We start from the raw sequence: 16,185 nt of genomic DNA, 5'->3' as shown, positions 1-16,185 counted from the left end.
GCTTCTTTTATTTATTTAAACCTATTCTGAGCTTTTTGCAACAATTTTTCTATGCTGTACAACCCCCTTACTCATGAGATGTGAAACATTTAGAAAAATGGGGTTTAGGTATTAATCCATTTATTTACAATCTGTACAAGGCATCAGAACATAATGGCAGTGTTACACTACATTCACCTCTGTGTCAGAACTTTTTCATCTGGAGATTTGGGGAAACACAAACACTTAATGGACCCCATTATTAAACATAACACGAAAAGTATTGTAAAATGTTTATTTTTTACAGATACATTCACTTGTATCATTGCTTTTCCTGTTAAAAACAATTACGGTACATTATATATCTACACTGGTCAGTTTTCAAGTCCTGGTTTACGTGAAACAGATCCTTATGAAAATTTAATATAAATTACTGAAATGTCCAAAATTAAAATAACCTCCATGTTATTGGAAATGGCCCACTGTATATGTCCGTGAATTAAGAACTGAGTAAAGGCAATTCTGGAAAGTAAAGAGTTAAAAAAATTAATGTATATAGGGTAGGAGGTAGGCTCTCTCTGTATACGGCTGCTGATCCAGTCCCATTATCTTGAATATTGTTTAGCCGTGCCTGTTTTTGTGAACTCCAGCCAGGGGATTCTCTGGGTGAAGACGCGAAAAACGTCCAAGAGTCCATATTGGGAATACGTTACGATAAGAAGTGTAGCTGATGGCACAGCTCTTGTTAAAGACACCTGATATATTCTCCTGCATAGCAAAGATAACAATGGGTTAATAAGTAAATGGGGTGAGCTGAAATGCGTGTAAAGAACCACAACTCTGATAAAGTAAAATGTGTGTTATAGTTGGGGGTACATTCTAAATGTGAACTAGCACATACACTGGTTGAATGTAGATAAATAATATAGTATATGTGTGCAGCAGGTATAGATTATTATAGAACAGTTACAAAAAAAGTTACAGCCTCTACATAGTGCAAACTGCAAAGACATATTAGTCATGTAGGTGTATAACTCTCTTTATATGTGACAGTGGATCAAAATAAGAGGGTTGAACTTTAAAGGGACTGTCCTACTATGACAAAGCTATCCACTGATCGTATTCTTTACAAGATCTTTCCTCATCCCCACCAACTAGTATAGCACTGCCAACCCGGACGGTAGAGAATATGGGTGGGTTCACATCTGTGTCCTGGTCTCCACTTTCAGGTTTCCATCTTCTGCCCGAGAAATTGGACAGGAGACAGAAACCAGCAGTCAGTCTTCAAACCCATTCATTTGAATGGGTTTGCAAAGTGTCCGCCGGTGAGTCTTCTGGTCTCCGCGGTGAAACTGTTTTTTTTTTTTTTAACCGGACACAAAGTCGGACATGCAGGACTTTGTGTTTGGTTAAAAAAAACAAAACAGTTTCACCGTGGAGACCAGAAGACGCCTCTCCTCTGCCGTCTCCTCTCGGCAAAAGACGGAAACCCACAAAGCGGAGACCGGGCGCAGGTGTGAATCCGCTCTTAAACTGTCATTTTTGGTGGTGATACTAACAGCTTTGATTGCTAAGGAACAGTGGGAGCTACAGATTCCATTGCACCAGAATTAGCGAAGAGAGTTGGAGTCGGTGAAAGGTCCTCCTTAAAAGGAGATAAAATATACTTTTGTTTTGAAATAAGGATATGTGTGATTCAGTTAACTATTACTCTCGCTTATATTTGCTGAAAACAATTATATTAAGCTATCAACAACTTTCTGTCTCTCTTATGGAGCCCATAGATCCTCCATCATTCAGCTGACAGATGCTTAGCCAAGAGTGCATGTATTGTCAATGGGGAGAGGAGAGTTCCAGGGGTAACAATGGATTGGATATAATAACATGCCTGATATCTTCTTTCCCCATGACATCATCTGTCAGGACAGAGTCAGGAGGTGCCTATAATATCGTTGGAAAAACCTGCCTAAAATCTATCTGTATGGAAGGCTTTTCTCTTGTATGTATTTTGAGTGCTGTTAGTTCCATATATTTGGTTTCAATAAGAGGCGTGCTGGAATGTTTAATTGTATAAAAAGATAATCTGAGGGTCCATTCACACGGAGTAAACGCATGCTCATTTTGGCACAATACATGTTTAAAAAATACACGTGTAAAAATAAGACTCCCATTGACTTCAATGACATTTTTTACATGTGATTTGTGCCAAAATGAGTGTGCATTTACTCCGTGTGAATGGACCCTAAAGGTTACCCAACCAGTGTGTGATATTAAATATACAGCATTAAAGCATCTCTTTAGTAAGCCTGTAGTCAGCATTAAAGTTCACAGCCTACATGTTGCATACCTGAGGCCAGTCTCCATTGTCTAGTTGCTTCTCTAGTAGCAGTTTAACTCCTCTTTCCAAGACAGCAATATTGGGAAACCTGCAAAACATCTGTAAACTCAACAGAATGCTCTATATAACACACAAAGCCCTGATCCTATAATGCAACACATATGAAACTACTTTATTAAAGAACATTAGGATGGCAATTAAAAGATATGGCCAACTAATGTGCTGCTAACACAACTCCTTCACCTCCAATTCACTGTGTCTTAACAGTGAAACACTATGGGGAGGGGGGGGATTTATTAAGCTAAATGTTCCAGAATTCTGGCTTAAAGGTTTAGGTCAGCAATAGGAGATCAATGAGGATCTGACACCCAGCACCCCCACTTATCAGTTGTTTTCAGGGGCCGATACACAGAAAATGGAACAGGAAGCAGACAGCTCTGTTCTCTGTGTAGTGGCCAGACCAGGTTACTGCAGATCAGCACCCATTTACTTGAATGGGAACTAAGCTGTAATGAGTTCAGCCACTAGACAGAGGACAGAGCTGCCTGCTTCCTCCTCCATAATCTGTGTATGAGCTGCTGAGAACAGCTGATCTGTGTGGGTGCTTGGTGTTGGACCCTCGCCAAGCTGATATTCTTGACCTTTCCTTAGAATAGCTCAGGAGTATTCTTAGGCTGGAAAGCCCCTTTAATTATCGCCAAATAGGTGTACTTGATTTGCTCTGCTTTTATTATGTGTTTCAATCACATTCTATGCCTCACTCAACAAAGGGTTAACATGCACCAACGTGTGGCAAATTTTTAGTGCAGAATAAGCCAACCAATAGGTGATATACAGTTAGACTAAAGTATCTAGAGATACCCAAAATGTATTATCCAGCATGAGACACATTGCCTGGCCTAGGTTTACATTGTCTTATAGAGGATTAGTAAATCTATACCTTTGTTTCCAATTACAAGCACATTCAACCTTCAGAGGCCTTGCTAAGTTCCCTTGTACGCATGGATGTATACATCTCATAGTGTAAATTATCAGGTTTTATACTGACTGCCAGATTTGGAGTCGGGAAGGAATTTTTTCCCCTGAAATAGGGCAATTGGCATGAGCCTCATGGGTTTTTTTGCCTTCCCCTGGATCAACACTGTAGGGATTGTAGGGTTATAGGTTGGACTTGATGGACTAATGTCTTTATCCAACCTCATCTACTATGTAACTATACAATATTCTATAACCTACCTGACAGCCATTAGAGCCAGCAATGCCCAGCATGTGTTATGTATTTGAGAGTTGGCGCTCTGAACATATCTTCTCTCTTCACATGATTCAAAATCTTCACCCCAACCTCCATCTTCCATTTGGTGAGACAGAAGAAAGTCACAGGCTCGGGTGATCTCTGAACAACTGAGTAGTATGGAAAGAGAAAGGTGTAAAGCAATTAAGGGTTTCCCGAGACCAGCATATTACTAGACTGTAGGATAGGCCATCAATGAAAGCTCGGTGTTCAACTCTTGGCACCATCAACGATCAGCTGTTTGAAGGGACCACAGGGATTTCTGCAAACACGGTCACCTCTTTAATTTTTACCATGGCACATGGCGGCGCATGGTATTGTGGCTTTGTCCTGTTCATCCGAATGGGACAAAGCTGCAATATCATACACTTCTCTATTAAGTGTGCAGCTTTGCATGTAGTCCGAGGTAAGCAAATGAAGAGGTCATAGCATTTGTGCCTGAAACCCTTCAAACAACTAATAGGGGACGGAGAGTCAAACAACCACCTACAACACAGTAGACCAAAGAAAATAACACTGGTGCAAAGCCAGTCTATATGACCAAGAGACTGTAACATGCCTCTACGTAGAGGTTAGCTTTCTATAGAAATTCTTGAAGACACTCACCCATCTGAGTATTTATATCCCATACAAGCAAAGGCCTCTAATCCAAACCATATGCCATATGTAAAGCATACACCCCAAGACCTGGATAACATAGAAGATTATGAAAATATATAATCAAATAAACAAAACACAATCTAACAGTTACATATATTAATATCATTTGTATTTATACTTGCCCTTCCCAGGATCCATCTTTTCTCTGAATTCTACGGCAGTAATCCAGTCCTTGCTGAAGGGTTTCCCTAAGTGAAGAAAAGCAAAACTCCTTATCAGAACATTGCTGTAGGTGCATAGTTTCTGTCTTGAGAAAGTCTCCTGCCACTGCCAAGGTCAATTGCTATGTAGTGATATTAAATCACAGGAACATGGCCATCAAATACAGCAATGTGAAAGCAATGCCACAATTCTGTGACTGGAAGTCCACTGATAACATTGAAGTTAGTTCTCGTTCACATCTGTGTTGGTATTCCATCCGGGGGAGTTCACATGAGGACCCCCCACGAATGGAATACTGAATGCAACTGCAAGCGGTGTGCAGTGAAAGCACACAGACCCCATAGACTATGATGGGGTCCATGCGCTTGCTGCCAGATCTTCGCAGGGAACATGCGGACAGGAAAGTAGTTCACAATCTACTTTCCTATCTCCATGATTCAGCAAGCACACGGACCCCAATATAGTCTATGGGGTTTGTGTACTTTCACTGCACAGTGCTTGCAATTGCGGACTCCCCCGGACGGAATACCACGGCAGATGGGAACCAAGCATTAGAGAAATGGAAAGCTGACATGTACAGGTATGTATAATATATAACTAGAAGGTGCCTTAAAAGGGACCTTTTCACACCTCCAGCAAATCCAGCTCTTTGCATCATTTAATAGCTACTTCTCCACTGACTCTGGTACAGATTGAATTTTTCTCTAGCTCCCACCGTTCCTGAGCAATCAATGTTGTTACGTTGGTCTCTGATATACTATTTAGACTTTGTACTGTCAAGTGGGTGGTGTTAGGCAGGAACAGGCAACAGGGGTGTCATCCTGTGCCCTGAAACTGTCCACCTCTGATTGGAGCTCTGAATTACACCTCCTGCTTGACACCACCCACCTGACAGTACAGGGTCTACCAGGAAACAAAACTAACAGCACTGATTGCTCAAGAACAGCCGGAGCTAGAGAAAAAATTCCAACTGTGCCAGAGTCAGAATCAGAACTGGAGTTGGTGGACATGGTGAAAGGTCCTCTTTATGTTATATCTAAAGAAGCACTCCAAGAATTTTTGCCATATCACATTAACTTCCCAGCAATACTCTTAGCATTATTATTTGTTTCATCCCAACTCAGATACCTCCATACATTTTCAACCCTTTCATCACCTATCAAAAGTCTCCTGGCAGCTCTTCTCTTCCCACCCAGTTCCCCCATCTTTGTTTCTTAATATGTCTCCCCATGTCTTCTGCTTGTAAGAGCTGATAGGGAGAAACCTATCACAAGCAGGAGACATAGAAGACAAGCTGAAGCTGCAACACTCATGATATACCATACCTCTGCTTTGTAAGTTAGGGGGCAGAAATTCAACAAGTGCAGTGTGATGAGACCCTGCCCCCTATTGTCTCTGTAAAGCACCATGGGAAATGTAGTTTGCATTTTGGGAACTATACTGGAGGGCAAGAAGTAATCAAGATGGCAGACAACTCAAAACATACATATACAACATAATTTTACGAATATCAGGACTCTGGAACAAGCAAAGCTCCCTATTACTTTGAATGAGTGACAAATCACCTGATCTCATCTGCTTTGTAGTCCGGGTCCCATGCATGGTAATGTTTCAAAGCTTGCATTACAGCAGATGTGCACTCCACATATGTATAGTCAATCATAATATCCCCTGCAATAGGTAAATGCATTCAGTACTGTGTTGCAATTTGCATACAATATATTTATCATGTACATTATCATATTCTTACCAAACACTTCTGAGGGATTAAGCAGCTCCAGCAAACGGCCACCGCGTTTGGTTTCATAGGTAGCAAATCCACCATCAGAATTCCTCATACTAAGTAGCTGCAATACATCAAGTTGTCAAGTCACACCATAGAAACCATTAAAATCCCACAAACATCCACTTGCATGTTTCTCACCACATCGACAGCATCTTGTAGTCTGTTCTTTGGAATGTGTTCGGTTAAGAAAGGACAGTTTTCTTGGAGCAACATTGCAGATTTCAGCCCCTCGGCGGTACAGTCTGCTACGATCCAACCACAGTCAAGGGTGCTGAATGGGAATCCTCCCTGTTTCACAACAAAGAGTCACTTCTAAGGACCATAAAACCACATGTTTTTATAGTCAGCGATAAGAACTGGAGCAGTAGCATTGGGGCTGCACAGGAATGCAACAGTTAAAGGGGTTTTCAGGGCAGAAACTTTTATTTTAGAAAGGTGTGTTAGTGCTAGTAATGGGTTAATAAGTACAGAGTGAGTTCTGAGAGTCTCTGGTTGCTGCTGCATCTTCTACCTTTGTTTACTAGTGTTAACTTCCTGCTGTGCAGCTTCCTGTGTAGCTGCTACACTAATTCCCTCTCACTCAGCCCCTCCCTGTCTCACTAAGCCTAGCGATCCTGCCCATTTATAGCCCCTCCCACCCTCACTAAGCCTAGTGATCATGCCCATTACTAGCCCCTCCCTCCCTGTCTCATTAAGCATAGCGATCCTGCCTATTACTAGCCCCTTCCCTATCGCCCTAGTTAACCTATTCCGCCAAATACTAGAAGAAGGGCAGAGGGAAGGAGCTGTTCCCCGGACACAGGAAGGCTTGATAAGTATTGAAGGGATAGGGGAGGGCAAAGAGTAATGGTGGCGTTCCATTTTGGAAGCGGTGAAACATCATCGGATTATCTGAAAGTGTCCCTGGGGTGGTCACATGACCGCTCCCAGGGATATAGGTAATTATAGCTTTTTTAAAAAAAATTGAAGTAAATTAGAAGTTAGGCAGGGGGGAGGGAGTTTAGTTTAGGGGTTAATTCTCAGTTTATCCTGAATATAACTTTTTAAACTAGTTAATAAACACTTGAGAAACTAAATTTGGAAAAAAGTAACTAAAGTAAGAGCTATGCAAAGTATTCCAAACATGTGAGAGGTTTATTAAAGGAAGTCTGTCCACCGAACAGAGCCGTATAACAGATGCCTAAAGAAAAATAAGTCATCAGATGTTCCGGCAAAACTAGGACGGGATCCAAAAAAATAAGACTTCTTTTCTTCAACTTTTTCTCTGTATTGTAAGGAAACTGCGGTGTAGCAAAATGGATTATCAGTGGGTCAGGAAATAAAATGGTTTTCAGTGACTTTTAACATGTGTATAACTCAGACAGAAAGAGTTATAGATAATATGTGCAAGGAGTAAACACCCCCTAGGACTCGAAAATATACCCACCTTGTTCATTTGTCTGTAGTACTTCTTGTACTCCGGTGGATTATCTGGTACCTGTGACATAAAGATTGCTTATTTTCAGCTTACGGTATATTAATTTTTTTATCTGACGACTCCTTTGCACAAAAAAACGAGTTCTAATTGGTTATTATGGTCCGTTTTTTCGTCAGACATCTTTGATAAATGTCCTATTGCTTTTCAGTTTAATTTTTTTTTAAGATTTAATTTTGGTAATTCTTTATATCAAAAATTAACACTGAACATCTTAAATATTTTCTAGGTTTTTCCCCAAACTGCACCTGTGTAATACGAAGAAATTCATGCGCTTTCTCCAAAGCTGTCTGAAACAGTTTTTTCTTGTGTGCTCCAGCCTGCGGACAAAATGCAAAAACATATATCTTATAAACAAAAGAAAAAAGGGATTAAACTGAGATATATGTTATATAATTTCTACCAGGTTTCCATGATGAAACACAACTGCTTGTAATTCACATTCTTTACCTCTAAGAAAGCCTGTATAGCAAATGCTGTATCCCAGAGCTGAGATCCATTTGTGCCCTGGAAAAAATGAATAGATGTTGATGCTGAATACAAAAGTTAAATAGAAACTAGAACTAGAACCCGAACAGGAAACTTGACAAGTTAAAATTAAAAAAAAATAAATAAATTGCACACATACATACGTATATACTCAAGTATAAGCCGAATTTTTCAGCACAGTTTTTGTGCTGAAAAAGCCCCCCTCGGCTTATACTCGAGTCAAGCAAAAAAAAAAAAAAAAGTTTTTTTTTTTTTTGGGAGGGGGGTGTCTATGACCAGCCGCAATAGTAATGTATAGAATCTCCCATAAAATAGTGAAAAAAAAGTTTTGAAAAAATAATAATAAAAAATAAAGTAAATAAAAGTTCCGTCGGGAAGGGGTTAATAGGAGCACTGCAGATACCCTATAGTCAGCCAGACTGAATTCCAAGTGGGGGAAGAAAAAACCCCAGTCCTCAAGCTCAGGGAAGGGACAGACAGACAACCAAAACACCCCCTCCCCTTCCCCAGCACCTAATGCACCCAAAAACTCTGACCCTTTTAATTTTTGAAATTTTCCAGTAGCTGCTGCATTTCCCCCCTCGGATTATACTCGAGTCAATAAGTTTTCCCAGTTTTTTGTGGTAAAATTAGGGGCCTCGGCTTATATTCGGGTCGGCTTATACTCGAGTATATACGGTACATATTGCATACACATCTAAATTGCAACAATAGAGACAGCAGAAATATTTCTATACATTTTTTTGTAAGGGGATATTCACACACAGCAGATTTGTTGTAAAAGAAAAAAAAAAAAAAATCAGTTCCATTCATATGAACAGGGTTGCTTTAAGTAAATGAACTCCTGCCATCCCTATTTACTGTTGGTTAATGGGACAGTTGTAAAAAATTCTCTAACAAATCTACTACATGTTAATATAACAAACCATAAATTACAGTCCAACATCACTACCAGCTTGGGGATCTGATAACATTAACCACTGACTTTAGCAACAGATATTTTATTTTACTTTATTTTTTATTTTTTTTACATGCAATAGGTATCCCCAAAGCAAAGGTTTCCCCAAATAAAAAAAAGTGAAGAGAGGCCCATATTTACCTGCATTTTCATCCCATCCAAACCCAGCCTGCAAGAAAAAAAATGGTGAGTTCTTATACCTTACATTTAAAGTGTACAGACATGGCCACCTCTTACAGACACAGACAAAACAGATACTCCCTGTTATATTTAAGACTTAATTTATTTTAGAGCTCTGTTTTTCCCTCTATCGGATCTGTAGCTCACATCAGCAAGGACGAAGTAAAGGGCAACACTAATTTGTCATATAACCTCAGAATTAGATAGGTGCTGGTCTCAGAGTAATGTAACATGGCATTCTATGACTAGAACCTAGCTAGAGAACAAGGGTCCCCTGACCCCCCCCCCTTGTTGAGACCACTATAAATGAAGAGGTGGCTATCCATGCATGACCCTCTCCTTTCACTTCTATAGGAGTTCCACTCCTATACAGATATTTGTCAAAGAAGTGGGACCCATATTTATTGGACATTAGGATATATCCTGTGGATAAGCCATAAATATCTGTGATGTGAAAACCTATCTAAGCGACTCACTAGGGGTACACTTTAAAGGAGACCTTTCACCATCTATGAATTGAAAATTCCCAGATATTAAGATGAGATCCCTGTTTGGGATCATAATGAAATTCTACTATAACATCACCAACTCAGTTCTTAATATCTGTTAATAGGTGCTGCTCCATTGATTCCAGCCTAGTTGAAACTAACAGCACTTATTGCTCAGAACGGTGGGGCCTGGAATCAGCGGGGCAGCGTCTATTAAATGATGCAGAGAGCTGGACTTATCAGAGGTGGTGAAGGGTCATCTTTACAACTTTGTGAGGGATTCCAACTTGTGCCTGTTCTCCATCTTACATTCCTTACAGCTCATCCTCTTCCTTTGCAGAAAACTGTTCTCTATAATGGAATGAAACTTCTTCTGGCCCTTATTCAATAGTTATGTTCCAAAACTTATGTTACAACTTTATACCCAACCATGTTATGTTAATTATACTAATCACACCTTTTCTTTTTCTATGCAATGTGTAAAAGATTAAAGACCAGAATCCATATTGGTCACATAATCCCATATTATGTGACTTTGTGTATTTCTCTGAGCCGGCTCATATACCAATTATACTAATTTAGGCTTCAGTATGGTGATACGTAAGAGCGTATTGTGTCCACAATATTGCATTGCAAAAATCAGATTAATAAATTAATTTAGAACATGTGAAAAATGTCTTTATGCACCAGATGGAGATCTACTTACCAAAGGTAATCAGGGATGCGATCTACATGTTCTTGGAATGAAGGAGATTCTGGTCCATCAACGTGCCAACGAACCACCATATTAATCACCTTGGAGATCTAAAAAAAAAAAAAAAGAAGGTTATTTATGAAATCACGCTTGTAGCACAAACCATTGATGTGTCCACTGCATTTAATGTCACTTACTGGACCAATGCTGATACACTTCGTAAAGCGGTCATCTGCTGTTATATGGTCATACAATTCATGCACGGCACGTCGACGCAGAGCAGGAATGTGGTATGTCTCATATATATTCAACACGGCTGCAACCAAAGTGAAAAACCACTTATACATGGAAAGACAATGAGAATGGAAACTGAATGGGAATGATGAAACATCAGGTTATTTGTGAAAGATTCAGGAGTCAGGGAGTCTAATTTAAGAAAATACTTAAACAGAATTTTAAGAGAAATATAGCTCATCTCTATCTGACAACGTTGTTCATTGTAGTGCTATCCACATAAAAATCTGCAGATATAGAAATGCAAATACCCTGACGGAAACACTGGCTCTTACCATAAGCAACGTTAAGTAGTGTACTGTGTGGTGTGTACAGGTCACAAGCTGCAACATTGTTCCTCTGTGCAGGCCAATTGATACTGCTATATTCCTGCACGTACAGCTCCTGCACAACAAGCAAACATTAATACTATACACCAAAGAATAAAAATATACATATACATCTAAATGCATTGCCTGTTCCTCACTTGTCTTAAGCTGCGGATCAAGTCATCCTCATGGGCACTCAAACGTGTTGCATAACAGTAACTCATTGGCAAGTAAACCTGTCGGCAATGACACCAAAGGGTGCTAGGGTGAGCAGGAAACCATTGGGGAAGAAGCCTAAAAGAGAACATTAGGAATTAGAGAACAAAATCTCTATTTAATGAAATTCTATCTAAGTATACCAAAGATTACAGTCATATACTGGGCTGCACCCTTGAAAAACAATGCATAAGAACAATAAGGATACGCTCACACGGAGGAATTTGCCGCATATTTGGTGGTGGATTCTGTCCCCAAATCCGCAGCAGATTCTGCCTTTCATTGTTGTCAATGGGAGGCAGGATGCAGAAAAAATAAGGGTCCTGCTAAAACTGTACAAGTACACCAAATATCTATTATTCTGAATGTGGACTCTCACTAAGACATGATAAAATGTGGCCAAAGACTGATATCACCCTGAAGGCAAAGATCTCTGCTACTGTGTCCTCACTCACCAGAAGTGCCAACAACACAAAGTAAATATATTCATCTGTGCTTTATATAGCAGTGCAATATTGCTAGGGAGCAAATGTGTCACTCGCAGGTCAACCCCCTTATACACCAAAAATGTAAAGGAGAAAAAACTCACCACATCTCTGGGAACAGCGTGTTCATTCCTTCCCAACTGTACACATTGAGCACAGCTAACCAGAACTTCCCCCAAGAAGGAATACCAATGGCACCTCCTGAAAGAAAAGTTGGATACGTCAGACCAAGAGGAAGAAGATATATATATATATATATATATATATATATATATATATATATATGTATGTATATCACAACTGATTGAGTAAAGCTAGAAGGTCATGTACACAACTTACCCTTACTATGAAGATTGTTGCGGGCCCGTGTCATATCTGGGTCATCCTGCGACACACCGAGAAGGCGCAAGGAGGTATAACTGAGAGCCGTGCCGAATACAGTACTCTTATCTTCAATATGCCTACAGTTAAGACAGATTATTACCACTAGGAAACAAGGCAACATCCAACTTTTACCTTAAAGACAAATTTAATTTAGTGAGTTGGTAAATACTAAAAAAGTGATTAAAGGGGTTTCAGGTCTGACTCAAGTCTGTTTTCTGGCATAAGGTATAGTAAATCTAGCAGGTAAGGTGCCCCCATACTGTTTTGAGCCCCACTGCACTCTACCCACTGTTTTTTGAAGGGATCCTATCTTTTAAACACAATTTTCTCTCCTTAACATGTCGGAATAGCCTTAAGAAAGACTATTCTTCTCCTACCTTTACTTTTCTTCTCTGCGCTGCCGTTCGCCTGCAATCCTGGTTTTTCTTGGTATGTAAAGGAGCTCTCTCGCAGCACTGGGGGCGGGCCCCAGAGCTCAAACAGCACTGGGAGCATCCCCAATGCTGTCAGAGAGCTCTCCAGCGCCGCCTCCATCTTCTTCTGTAACAAGGTCTTCACCGCGTCTTCTTCCAGCGGCGTCTTCCTACTTCTAGGCCATCGGGCAAGCCAACTGCGCATGCCCAGGGCTACATGAAAAATGGTCGCTTCCACAGTATTGTAAGCGGCCATTTTCTCGTGGCCGGCGGGCATGCGCAGTCGGCTTGCCCTAGGCACGAGGCCTAGAAGTAAGAAAACGCCGTTGAAAGAAGACTCAGTGAAGACCTTGTCGCAGAAGAAGATGGAGGTGGTGCTGGAGAGTTCTCTGGCAGCATTGGGGATGCCCCCAGTGCTGTTTGAGCGCTGGGGCCCGCCCCAAGTGCTGCGAGCTCATTTACATACCGAGAAAAACCGGGATTGTAGGCGAACGGCGGCAAGGAGACGAAAAGGAAAGGTAGGAGAAGAATAGCCTTTCTTAATATTAGGGAGAAAAAATTGTATTTAAAAGATAGGATCCCTTTAAATTGGCAAGTGTGTGGAAAAAATGGACAAAGTGACACATTTCGGGTTCAAACTGACATGAAAATTGTAATAAATTCTCTCCATCTACCACCATTTACTCAGCAAAAAGTAGCAATAAATGTAAATCAATTGTAACTGCAAAAGTGAAGAGAACCTTGCATTAGACTCTTATCAAGTGACCCTTGCCTAGTGAACTATAGTCTGTCTAGATAGGCCTCTATGGTAAGTAAAGCCTTAAAGGAGTCCTGAAATGTCTTACACATGTTCATATCTAAACACTGAACACACAATGGAGCAGATAAACTAATAACTGTGCACCAGAATTCCCCTCCAAAAATGGTGTACATGTTTTACATATCGTTTTTTATGGGTTTTAGACAAAACAGTTTCTGTGCCTCGTATGACATGTTATTGGAAAGGAGGTGTGGTTTAATAAGCTAAACTGTGAGCCAGACATTGTGCCACAATTTTGGAAGTTGCGCCACAATTTCAGCCACTGTGTCACATTTGTGAACCACAATTTTGTCAGAAACGAATCCAATTAATAAGTGGCGTAAAGTTAGAACAGGTAGTCTAAAAGTGCAGCAGATTATCACACAGCATCAGATACTTTGGAAAATCTGGTGCAGTTTAAGGGTGAGTTCACACGGAGTAAAGTGCCACGTGATTTTGTGGCTGTGATTTTGCAAAATAGCGCCGCGTATACGATCCCGGCTCCCATTGAAATCAATGGGATCGTATACGGCCCGCAAAAGCTCACGCGGCATATACGTGCCACATCACGCGGCACTTTACTCCGTGTGAACTCACCCTAAGACGGTCTAGTCTAATGTTGCACTAACTAAAAATGAGACACTTTTAGTTTATCTGCTTCACTGTATTCACAGACTATAGTGTTTATGTACATGCTATGTGTGTTGCGAAGCAGTGAAACAACAGTCATGTACTTACAAGCCCCATCCTCCATCGGCAAGCTGCACCGATCGTAAGTAGCGTATCATCTCCTTCTTGGTGGCGTCAGGGAGGGGAGTCTGAGTCACATGGCAAGCAATCAGAAGACCTAAAAAAAGTGTCACAAATGAACAGAGAGTATTTCATATGTCTGACAAATCAAACCATAGGAGCTATATATCTCACCTGGCATCAAGAACAGTGGTCCGCCATAATCCCCAGCCCAATGCCCATCCTCCGCTTGTAAAGCAGAATAAAATGACATTCCATTTTCAGCTCCATCGTGGGCATTATGAGCCTTTGGTAAGTCCTTTAAAAATTCGCTCTGCATAGAAGAGTAAAAACTCCATGTTACTGAATATCTCCTATATACTACTGTATTTACAGATATTACATGACAGACACAATCCAAGTAAATCAAGACAATATAATGATGATAAAATTTGGTAAACCTCCCTTCTGAGAAAGGAAGTATAGAAAATAATGAAACCCTGGTCCGTTTGTTAGTTGTTCCGATTGTCTGACGATCAGAACAATAGACACCAGGGTGCAGATAAAGGGTTCAGTTACAGATTCCATTTTTTTTTTTAATTAACTTGAATATATATTAGTGCATAAATAACAGCTGCCCAATTTATTGCCACTGAACGTGGCAGATGTTCACATGCTGTAATTCAGAGAGGAATTTGAGGAAGGTCTTTCTATTGTAACAATGATTCGCAATGGTATTTGGAGAGGATTTAAAGGAGTAACAGTACTTGGGCAGGAGACAGAGGAGGGTCAAACATAAAAAAAACAAGTCATACTCACCTGTCCAGGGCACACCAGGGCTTGTGCTGGTGGAAGTCCTCACCACACGTGACCACTGAGTCCAATCAGTAAAGGATCCAGTGATATTACTCACAGCTGTCACTAGTACAATTCCTATGACCGCTGAAGTTACTGTTTGGCCTCAGTGGTCATGGGCAGCAAGAGTTTCCGCTGGCACAAGCACTGGACCAACAATGGCAGGGGACACCGGAGAGCCGGGGACAGGTATGTTTTGGGATTTTTTATGTTTCACCTTCCCCAGCCTCCTGCCCAAGTACTATAATTCCCGGACAACTCCTTTAAGTGGAAGACCTCAAATTCCTCTCCCTAAATTAGGGTACAAGCATTCAAACATGTGCATCATTTACCATCCATGTCCTCCATGTGTGTGCGAACATACCCCTATATGAATTTACTTCAAGCTGGGCTATTTTTATACTATCCTTTGTAAATTAGTACAAGACATAATTTCACTTTAATTCTTAGATACCGTATCCAACCCCAGAGAGTGTGCCTCCAGGGCAGTCTGTGGCCGATCTTCTCCCTCCACATAGCGCCAGGTTTGTCTCCCTACTGTACAGGAGAGGCGCCAGCATGTCAGATCTGTGGCCGGATCAGTCTTGTAAGGACCCCCTCTTCTGCGTAGACACCTGGCAAGAAAGTGCGACAAAAAAGTTGTTATATATGGCGCAGTTAGCACATGTGATGGGCAGACCGTCTAGATTTAACATAAATTATTACTGAAATGATGGGAAATATTATACAGAGCAGTTCCTGATATGGAATGTGATATGAATGGTATAATCCTAGATAAGGAAACATTTATTAAAGGAAATATTGTATTATTCCATACTATAAATGGTTGAGCTATACATGACTCTCAGATAACGGACTATATAGAGTTCTATACACGATTGTATTCCATATTTCTACATACACATTATTAGTATCCACACGCCTCCACAATACTTACGTTCCCACACTCATTTCTCTGTCCTCTGATCACGGTCTATACCGCTCCATCCCTTAAGTGATAAGAAGTAATGTAGGAACGCGCAGAGGGTTCTGGGGCTTGTGGTTCTTGAGCCTCCCCTTTGCATAGACCGTGATATAGCACGGGACTACATTTCCCACACTACACCGCGCCGCCCGATGCCGCATCACACTATCCTGACATGAGCAGAGGTAGCATAAGCCAATCAGAGCATCCATAGAGTTCTACATGGAGGCGTGGCCACG

General features: G+C 40.8%; 1 protein-coding gene across 2 annotated transcripts; it reads right to left on the bottom strand.

Moving 5' to 3' along the window:
* Positions 1-220: 220 nt before the first annotated feature.
* LSS (lanosterol synthase) lies at positions 221-15,935 on the bottom strand. 2 transcript variants are annotated; one of them, XM_075283838.1, is made up of 22 exons: positions 15,920-15,935; positions 15,437-15,596; positions 14,323-14,461; positions 14,137-14,245; positions 12,142-12,263; positions 11,907-12,003; positions 11,260-11,395; positions 11,069-11,177; positions 10,697-10,815; positions 10,512-10,609; positions 9,279-9,306; positions 8,141-8,197; positions 7,939-8,010; positions 7,643-7,693; positions 6,355-6,504; positions 6,181-6,277; positions 5,996-6,101; positions 4,391-4,456; positions 4,215-4,295; positions 3,554-3,718; positions 2,327-2,405; positions 221-747 (listed from the first exon to the last, which is right to left on the bottom strand). In XM_075283838.1, exons 1-22 carry the CDS (start codon positions 15,931-15,933, stop codon positions 601-603), a joined length of 2,202 nt encoding a protein of 733 aa, XP_075139939.1. In that variant the 5' UTR covers positions 15,934-15,935; the 3' UTR covers positions 221-600. The 2 variants fall into 2 exon arrangements, with proteins under 2 accessions (XP_075139939.1, XP_075139940.1); XM_075283839.1 differs by lacking the exon at positions 15,920-15,935 and having other exon boundaries at positions 14,323-14,480; positions 15,437-15,511.
* Between the last annotated feature and the right edge of the window lie 250 nt (positions 15,936-16,185).

The sequence above is a fragment of the Leptodactylus fuscus genome, chromosome 8 (genome assembly GCF_031893055.1).
Source record: "Leptodactylus fuscus isolate aLepFus1 chromosome 8, aLepFus1.hap2, whole genome shotgun sequence".
Classification (NCBI taxonomy): Eukaryota; Metazoa; Chordata; class Amphibia; order Anura; family Leptodactylidae; genus Leptodactylus; species Leptodactylus fuscus.
The sequence above is the reverse complement of the archived record's forward strand: the minus strand, read 5'-3'. Positions and strand labels throughout refer to the sequence as shown.

Coding starts and splice junctions, on each gene's coding strand:
- LSS (XM_075283838.1), bottom strand. Junction 4,457..5,995: donor TACAAAGCAGATGAGATCAG/GTGATTTGTCAC, acceptor TTCTTCACTTAG/GGAAACCCTTCAGCAAGGAC. Junction 2,406..3,553: donor CTGGCTCTAATGGCTGTCAG/GTAGGTTATAGA, acceptor GATGTTTTGCAG/GTTTCCCAATATTGCTGTCT.